Source organism: Arachis hypogaea, chromosome 15, assembly GCF_003086295.3.
Source record: "Arachis hypogaea cultivar Tifrunner chromosome 15, arahy.Tifrunner.gnm2.J5K5, whole genome shotgun sequence".
Lineage (NCBI taxonomy): Eukaryota > Viridiplantae > Streptophyta > Magnoliopsida > Fabales > Fabaceae > Arachis > Arachis hypogaea.
Genome location: NC_092050.1, coordinates 20542979 through 20552156, shown reverse-complemented (window position 1 = coordinate 20552156; position 9178 = coordinate 20542979). Strand labels below are relative to the sequence as shown.

At 36.1% G+C, this 9178-nt stretch overlaps 1 protein-coding gene across 2 annotated transcripts; it reads left to right on the top strand.

Annotated features, from left to right (window-relative positions):
* The first annotated feature begins 2197 nt into the window (after positions 1-2197).
* On the top strand, positions 2198-7969 carry LOC112749898 (probable ATP-dependent DNA helicase CHR12). 2 transcript variants are annotated; one of them, XM_025798322.3, is made up of 12 exons: positions 2198-2671; positions 2780-2918; positions 3012-3079; positions 3493-3681; positions 3824-3973; positions 4266-4661; positions 4762-5021; positions 5157-5375; positions 5486-5693; positions 5778-5931; positions 6302-6907; positions 7072-7969. In XM_025798322.3, exons 1-12 carry the CDS (start codon positions 2525-2527, stop codon positions 7770-7772), a joined length of 3237 nt encoding a protein of 1078 aa, XP_025654107.1. In that variant the 5' UTR covers positions 2198-2524; the 3' UTR covers positions 7773-7969. The 2 variants fall into 2 exon arrangements, with proteins under 2 accessions (XP_025654107.1, XP_025654108.1); XM_025798323.3 differs by having other exon boundaries at positions 2240-2671; positions 3477-3681.
* The last annotated feature ends 1209 nt before the right edge of the window (positions 7970-9178 follow it).

Here is a 9178-nt window from a genome sequence, read left to right as displayed (position 1 = left end):
TACCTATCTCTATGCATCAAATATATGCAAAAACATGAGTACATATAATTAACTTGAAATATATAATTGTGGTGTTGTAACTATTTGTTTGGTACATCGTATCAAAACTCACAATGTCGCCAAAGTGCTCATAAGCAGCACGGCTTCTAGCATCGGCCCAAAAATCATTCTCTATGCAATGTTGTCAATTTAACTTCATAAAAGAAGTTGTGGTTTTGCTGCTACATCCTATGAAAGTATTGCATTAATGATTGCGCATCTCTCTCCTCTTGTATGATTCTGACACATTTTTCTATACGATTCCGAAGATTTTTTCGATAAAAGTCAATTTATCATGGCCACCAGCAGTAGTTGCTAAACTCTGATAGGTGTTCTTCATTGTAACACTAACTTCATCATTGATCTCAGCTATTCGTTTGGCATGCAAGCTTAGTTCCCTTTCTTTTTCAAAGTCTTTGCTATGCTATGACTAACAACATAGTTATGCTGAATATTCACAAAGGTTAACACATATTCCAGCTTCTTATCCCTCTTCACAATTATCCTAGCTTTACAATTTTGCTCGAAAGTTGGATGTGTCTTCTTTAATGGATCAATTTTTATCTTCGATAGCTAGCTCTAGAATATACCAAGATTTGGTCTATTTTGACCTCACTTAGTAGTTCTTATATTCCATGAAAAGTCAACCTTCTTTGTATAATTGGTATAAAAAGCTTCATAATCTTCCATAGAGGGGAATGACATTTTTATGCTTGGAACAACCTAAAACATGGATAATCAAACACTTAAAAACAAGTTAAAAGGTCTTTGATTATTGACAGCAATTTTAGGATGAAAAATAAAAAACCTCATAATTAACAAACTAGAAAAGTAATAAATCAAAAACACTTAAAATCAAATTAGGAATTAAAAATTAATAACATATGAACTAAACATAACAGAAACCTCATCATTTGAGTTTGTGGATTTCATTGAATTCTTACTTTATTTCAATAAGCAGCAACTTTCCTAATCTGACCAATAAAAATAGAATCAAAATCCTAAGAAAAGAAGAACCAAAATAAATTAACGTAATACAATCAAAATAACTCACTAAGAAGAGAACAGTAAACGGTGCTGAGAAAAGCAGAGTGAAGCGATGCATGGAGAACAAAAGAAAGTGAGGAGCAATGCTGCGATCGAAGAGCAGAGTAAAATGCTGCGCGGAGAAGAGAAGAAACTGAAGAGTGAGGTGCAGTGGTGCGATCGAAGAAGAGGAGAGTGAATCGCTGCACTGAGAAGAGAAGAAATCGCGCGATCAAGGAAGAGAAGAGTAGTGGCACGATGAAGAAACTAAGTGGCTTCTGTTTCTAAGGCGCGTCGCGTTATTTACCGTATCTGTATGCACTATTTTACCGTATTTCTACACGGTGGTTGGAATTCGTGACTGAAATTAGTGTACAAATAGCATTTTTGTTCTTTCTCATAGGCTTTGGATTTTTCTTTTTCTTATATTTTAAATGTTTCTTTTTCTTATGTTTTGGATGTTTCTTTTTTTAGGTTTTGGATTATTTTTTTAATAATTTTAAATATTTTTTCCTTAATTTTTAAATGTTTTTCCAATAATTTTGAATGTCTTGTTTTGTTAGGTTTTGAATTTTTTAAAATGATTTTGGATATCTTATTTAGTTGTTTTTATTAGATTTTTGACGTTTCTTTTTATTACGTTTCAGATGTTTCATTTTACTAAGTTTTGGATACTCTTTTTATAATAGTCTTCTTCTTCTTCTTCTTATAAATTTTGGATGATTCTTATTTCTTGTTTTAGACGTTTCTTTTTTCTAGGTTTTAAATGTGTCTTCTTTTCATATATTTTTTAATAATTTTAGGTATTTCTTGCTTTAATTTTTGGTTGTTTTTTTAATATTTTTAGATGTCTTAGATTTTAAATTTTTTTAAATAATTTTAGATACTTTTTTATTAAATTTTTTATGTTTTTTTATTACGTTTCAAATTTTTTATTAGGTTTTAAATATTTTTTTAAAAATTTTAAATATTTATTTTTATTTAATTCTAGATTTTTTTTTTATTTTGGATAGTTTTTTTTTTTTAAGTGTTAGGATATTTTTTTCATTAATAGACATATTTTTCCACTAATTAACTGCAGTTAATTACACCCCTAATTAGTTATCTACCCAAATCATTTGTAAGATCGAGAGGCAATAACGTCTTTTTGTGTCGTTAAGCCGTGTTTGGCGTAAGGAAAAAAGAAAAAATGCAAAAAAGCCATGGGTAAAAAAAGCGAAGAGATATAGAGAGAGAGACTAGAGAGAGTGGGGCGAAGAGACCAGAGAGTATAGATAGAGAGGGTTGAAGAAGAATCTCAAAAGTAGAGGAACTGGAAGGGAGCGAGAGTGCTTTTGTTTAGCGCGCGCTTACACAAAGGCTAAGCTAGCTGCTGCCGAGTCTCTTCTCTTGTGTGACGACTGACTATATTAAAATCAAACGACGTCGGTTGTGAGGGCCCCACTTCCCGGCAGGGGACATGGCTGAGCTGCAGAAGCAACAGCCTTCCTCAAAGGAAGCTCACAGCACCAAGGCTCTCGTCGGCGCACTCAACATCCTCTCCCGCAACCTCCCTCTCCCTCCCGATCTCTTCAACACCGTTTCTTCCATCTCTCACAACTCCTCCGTATTCTCTCTCCCTCCCTCTATCTTGTTCTTCTTTCTATATTTATAGCTTCGAACTTCTCTGACAAGTGTTTGTTTGTTTGTTTCCGCTGCTCTGCTCGTTTCGCAGGCTGAAGATGGTTTGCTGGCGGATCTCGATGATGCGCTTTCGAAGCAGCGATCCAACTGTGCTTCGGGTTTCAAATTGTGCAGAGCTAGAGAAAGCCGTTATCAAAGCCTCACTCAGCATCGCTTAACTCAGCTTGAAGGTTAACAATTTTACTCCAACCCTCTCCTATGACGTTAGGATAAGAGTGTTCATCATTTTAATAAAGAATTATTTTATTATCTCACTGGACCAGGATTGCCTTCAAGCAGGGGAGGAGACGACCTACAGACAAGATCCCTACTTGAATATTACGGATTGAAGGTAAACTGATTCTTGAATCTTACCTCAATTCTTAACTGTAGTCAAATGCTTTGGTAAATTGATCCCTACTATTGTGCAATTAGGTTGTCTTATCTCTTGGGATGTAAATTGGCTTTGCAAATAGGCCTTATTCTTTTGTTTAAGCTTGACAAAAATTAGTTTCTTTGTACGAGATATGAGCTATGAGAAAGAAAACTTCTCTCTAACTGTGCAGCCCTTAAAGTCTGACTTAGTTTGACCTGTTTAAGTTAACAAGGCAAACATTCTACTGATGCAGCATCTGTGTGTACCTTACTCGTTACTATATTGGAAGACAGCATAGTTCAGGACTATTTTATGCTGAAGAAAGTATGTTGTAATTTCTTGGAATAACAAGAATTGTGTCCTTGTTGACAAGGACTTTTTTGTGGCAGCTAGCAGAGTTGCAGAGGATGGTTCGATGTGATGTCAGCTCTGAATACTGGCTCAATGTTATGTGTGCATATCCTGAGAGGCAGTTGTTTGATTGGGGCATGATGCGGTTGCATCGTCCAATGTATGGTGTTGGAGATCCATTTGCCATGGATGCTGATGATAAATTAAGAAAGAAACGTGATGCTGAGGTGATTTTATTTGTGAACTACCCCCTCTTCCCCTGGGCCCTGTCCCTCGGTTTTGGTATACATCTGTTGATGATGTGGTTTAACTGATACAATTAGTGTATGCACGTGAAGTCAGTAATTATACTGCTTTTCTTAAATGCAGAGACTATCAAGATTAGAAGAGCAGGCCAAAAATCATTTAGAGACCAGAAAAAGAAGATTTTTCACAGAAATACTGAATACTGTACGTGAGTTCCAATTGCAAATTCAAGCTTCTTTGAAGCGGAGAAAACAGAGGAATGATGGTGTCCAGGTACAACAATTTCTTCCCTACTTTCAACTTGTGACAAAAAAATGTATGTTTATAAGGGAAGCTGAAATATACATTTGGAGAATAAATTTTGGCCCGAAATATACATATTTGTGAATAATATGCATGTGCCTTACATAATACAGGATGTACAATAACACTAATTTATTAATTATCAACATATGTTGCCTATTGAATTTGATTGCGACCTTTTTCTTTTTCTTTCTTTGTGGTTGGGAAAATCGCTTATCATTGGTTGGATATGAATCATGAGTTGTCATCGATGATATTGCAGGCATGGCATGGAAGGCAAAGGCAACGTGCAACACGGGCGGAGAAATTGAGATTCCAAGCCTTAAAAGCTGATGATCAAGAAGCTTACATGAGAATGGTGAAAGAGAGTAAAAATGAAAGATTGACTGTGCTTCTTGAAGAAACAAATAAACTACTTGTAAATTTGGGGGCAGCTGTTCAACGTCAAAAGGACTCAAAACAATCAGATGGTATTGAACCCTTGGAAGATTCAGAAGCTGACTTCCCAGAGTCAGATGCTTCAAAAAATGGAATTTCTAAGGAATCACCACTTGAGGAAGATGCAGATTTGATAGATTCTGATCAAAATGGTGAGTCTAGTGATTTACTTGAAGGGCAGCGGCAATACAATTCGGCCATACATTCAATTCAAGAAAAGGTAGGTTCTACCTGTGGAATGGTTTATTGGAAGTATGCCATACGTTCAATTGAAGAAAATTTCTAGTACACTGGAATTCTAACAAACTTGATTGTTTAAGGTGACGGAGCAACCATCTATACTTCAAGGTGGAGAGTTAAGGCCATACCAGCTAGAAGGGCTCCAGTGGATGCTTTCTTTGTTTAATAACAACTTAAATGGAATTTTGGCTGATGAAATGGGGCTTGGGAAAACAATACAAACCATTTCATTGGTAGCATATCTTATGGAGCACAAGGGTGTGACTGGTCCTCACTTGATTGTGGCCCCAAAGGCTGTTCTGCCTAATTGGATGAGTGAATTCTCAACATGGGCCCCTAGGTACGTCCAGTGTAGAACTGGAACTAACAAAGTTATTTTGTAGCTTGTGCTCCTATTGGGGGCTAGATATCCAATTCAGGATTCTCTTTCCTCATGTTAACTTCCAAATTTTTCTGCATTTTCTTCCTTATTCAGCGTTATAACTATTCTTTATGATGGACGAATGGATGAGAGGAAAGCAATGAAGGAAGAATTGTCTGGAGATGGGAAATTTAATGTTCTGCTAACACATTATGATCTTATAATGAGAGATAAAGCCTTTCTTAAGAAAATCCACTGGAACTACTTGATTGTGGATGAAGGGCATCGGTTAAAGAATCATGAGTGTGCTCTTGCAAGAACCCTAGACTCTGGGTATGACTCCACATAAGGAATATTAGCATTATGGAGATGTTCAATATTGTCACTTCTTTCAATTCTTGGTTATGCATAACTTCTCTAATGTAATATTTACGTTGGTGCAGCTACCACATCCAACGTAGACTTTTGTTGACTGGTACCCCAATTCAAAACAGTTTGCAGGAATTATGGTCCCTGCTAAATTTTCTCCTTCCAAGCATTTTCAATTCAGTTCAGAATTTCGAGGACTGGTTTAATGCTCCCTTTGCAGACCGAGTTGATGTCTCTCTAACAGATGAAGAACAGTTATTGATCATTAGGCGTCTACATCAAGTGGGATTCTCTATGCTAGTTGCCTATTCTTTTTCTCTTCTTGCTGTTCAAGTTCTTTCTAATCCATGGTCTTGATTCTTTTAGGTAATAAGGCCCTTTATATTAAGAAGGAAAAAGGATGAGGTGGAAAAATATCTTCCTGGAAAATCTCAGGTCATACTCAAATGTGACATGTCAGCTTGGCAGAAAGTATATTATCAACAAGTAACAGATGTAGGAAGAGTTGGCTTAGACAATGGTTAGTATCCCAATTGTTTTCCAATTTTTCTCTTGCCAACTTCGGCTCTAGACCTCATAATACAGTTGTTTTACTCAGATACTTTTGATTTGAATATTTGTCTACTTCTGTTTTAGGTATTCATTTATTCCCAGTGCACCCTGTTTGTTATTGCCTGTCAAAATCGAAACCTTTAGGAATTTGTTGTTTTGTTGGCTTTTAAGTATCAGTACTCCCTCTCTTTTGGAAGTAAGCCAAAGTCCTTTTTACTATTCAATGTATTGCAGTTGCTACCTTTTGGAGAATTAGTGTAAATAAAATTCCAATGTTAGTTCAATATTATCTCCTTTATACATTACAAACCTTTTACTAAGTAAATAAAAATTTGTAGGTTCTGGAAAATCAAGAAGTCTACAGAACTTGACGATGCAACTCAGAAAGTGCTGTAACCATCCCTACCTCTTTGTGGGAGACTACCATATGTACAACCGGAAGGAGGAAATTGTCAGAGCATCAGGGAAGTTTGAACTTCTTGATCGTTTGCTCCCAAAACTTCGCAGAGCTGGTCACAGAGTCTTACTGTTTTCACAGATGACTCGTCTCATGGACATTCTTGAAATTTATCTGCGACTTCATGATTTTAAGTTTCTTAGACTTGATGGCTCAACAAAAACTGAGGAAAGAGGTTCTCTATTACGGGAATTCAACGCTCCTGACTCTCCATACTTTATGTTTCTCTTGAGCACCCGTGCTGGAGGTCTTGGTTTGAACCTACAATCAGCAGATACTGTTATAATATTTGATAGTGATTGGAACCCTCAAATGGATCAACAAGCTGAGGACCGAGCCCATCGCATTGGACAAAAAAAGGAAGTCAGAGTATTTGTGTTAGTTAGTGTGGGATCAATTGAAGAGGTGATTTTAGAGCGTGCAAAACAAAAGATGGGCATTGATGCCAAAGTTATCCAAGCAGGACTTTTCAATACAACTTCAACAGGTTTGTTTAGGATCATAGTTCTTTCATATTCTATAAACACATATATGAAACACACATTTGTGTTCAGTTTGGAACAAACCTGTGGCACTGTTTCAGTCCCGTGTTGTGCTTCATAGGTCTTGCTATACATTAACTGCTTGAATGTGGAATATTTATTTGTGCAGCTCAGGACAGAAGAGAAATGTTAGAGGAGATTATGCGAAGAGGTACAAGCTCACTTGGGACAGATGTACCGAGTGAGAGAGAAATTAACCGCCTTGCAGCCCGATCCGATGAGGAATTTTGGCTGTTTGAGAAAATGGATGAAGAGAGGAGACAAAGGGAGAATTATAGATCTCGTCTCATGGAAGAGCATGAAGTTCCAGATTGGGTATACTCTGCTCTAAATAAGGATGATAAGGCCAAATCTTTTGATGTTGGTAGTGTTACCGGAAAGCGGAAAAGAAAAGAAGTCGTGTATGCAGACACATTAAGTGATCTGCAGTGGATGAGGGCTATGGAGAATGGACAAGATGTATCTAAGCTTTCAGCTAAAGGGAAGAAAAGAGGCATCCTCCTTTCTGACAACCATGCACAAGCCAGCAATAAAACAGTGGCCGATGAAAGGTTGTTAGAGCAAAGGAGTGGAAGTGTCCTCAAGATGAAGATTGAAAGATCAAGTGCAGATGATTTCATTGTGACTCCTGCTTCTAAGCGGCTGAAAACTGAAGAACCAAGTTCCCAGAAACATGGAAGTGAGAGTGGTGTGGACGAGAATAAGTTTTCCTGGAATATTCACAGGAAGAAGAGAACAAGCTATCCCGGCCAGGGTTCATCATCTGATACCAGAGACCAGAATGCCAATGACACAGCAAATAGGAACTGATTGGAGCGTCGATTTAGTTACTGATGCCACAGTTTTGCAGATTGCGATTCTGCTTTTTGTGTTGGTGGGACTTTTTCATAGGTAGTTTGTGCAACATCAGTAAAAGAAGTCCTTTTCGTGGCATTTGTATCGGCATTAGTTATGTAAAGTCAATGAAATGGTGAAATGAAATCATATTTATATTTTCGCTGGTTTCATCTTCCATGCCTCGACGGTAAATACATCTCAAGAAAATTAATATCAAAACTGAACAAATGACTCCCACAAGAAAATTATTGGGAAAAATAAATAAAACTAATGTGACTTCGTAAATTGAGTTTTGTTATGCGTTATCATGTTTATGTAAACTAAGAATGATACACCTTGGAAGATGTCAATGTCCTAGAAAATAGGGATGAATCTAAGACTGTTTTTAATGTTTTTTAACTTCATAACCATTTGAAACTTAGATGTTGTAGTGTTTGTTAAAACTTTTATTTTAAACATTTTAAACTTTCATTTAGTACAATGTGACCTACATCTAATGTCCATTATAAATGTAGTAAAATTTTTACTATAATTTTAGAGAAATTACATTTATCAATTCTTAGGATTCTTCCTAATCTTACTAAAAAACACATCAAGCTTCAATCAAGTTTGTTACGGCTAAGCTCCCTAACCTAGACTTTAACACTAAGTGCTCTCCCAATTTAGTAAGAGGAACTTCTCATACTCATGACATAAAACAAAAAAAAAATACTTCAAAAGAGTTTGACATATTTAATGATTTTTTTTTCCAAATTTGTCTCTACCTTTTCTCTCAATAACATTTGTAAATATCTCACTTGTATGCTTTTTTTATTGAAAACAAAGAAAGATAAACTAAAAAATAACATATTCAATGAACACAATAAAGGAGATGATAAGTGTAGCAAGAATGCTATGAAAACTTAGTTTAGTACTCTTCACTCCTTACCTTCATTTTCTGACCAATTATTCTTTTTTGTATAGGGATAATGCTTCTAAAATTTGAAATTGTCCTTGGTGACAAAATTTGAACATGAGGACGGTGTAGTGCTTGCTTTCTTCTCCTAAAATCAGAGTATCAATAGCAGGGGTAGTGGAGGCGCAAAAATGCATAGGAACATTGCAACTGCAGCAGAGAATCATGGAAGAAAGGAGTGTTTGGTCTGCTATTCTTGTTGTTCCTTTTTCTTTCTTTTGTTGGAAGCCATTTGTCGTTTGTTGTACTGATTTAATCAGTACCGTTGATTTCAACCTTGACGCTAAATTTTATCCCTTTTTGTTTCCTCCATTAACAAGATGAAAGAAATACCATTTGTTCCTTTGTTTTTATTCGAAAATGTTTACCAGCTTCATAGTCGCAGGTTTGTCTTTTATGAAGCTTCTTTATTGTGTTTGAGGCC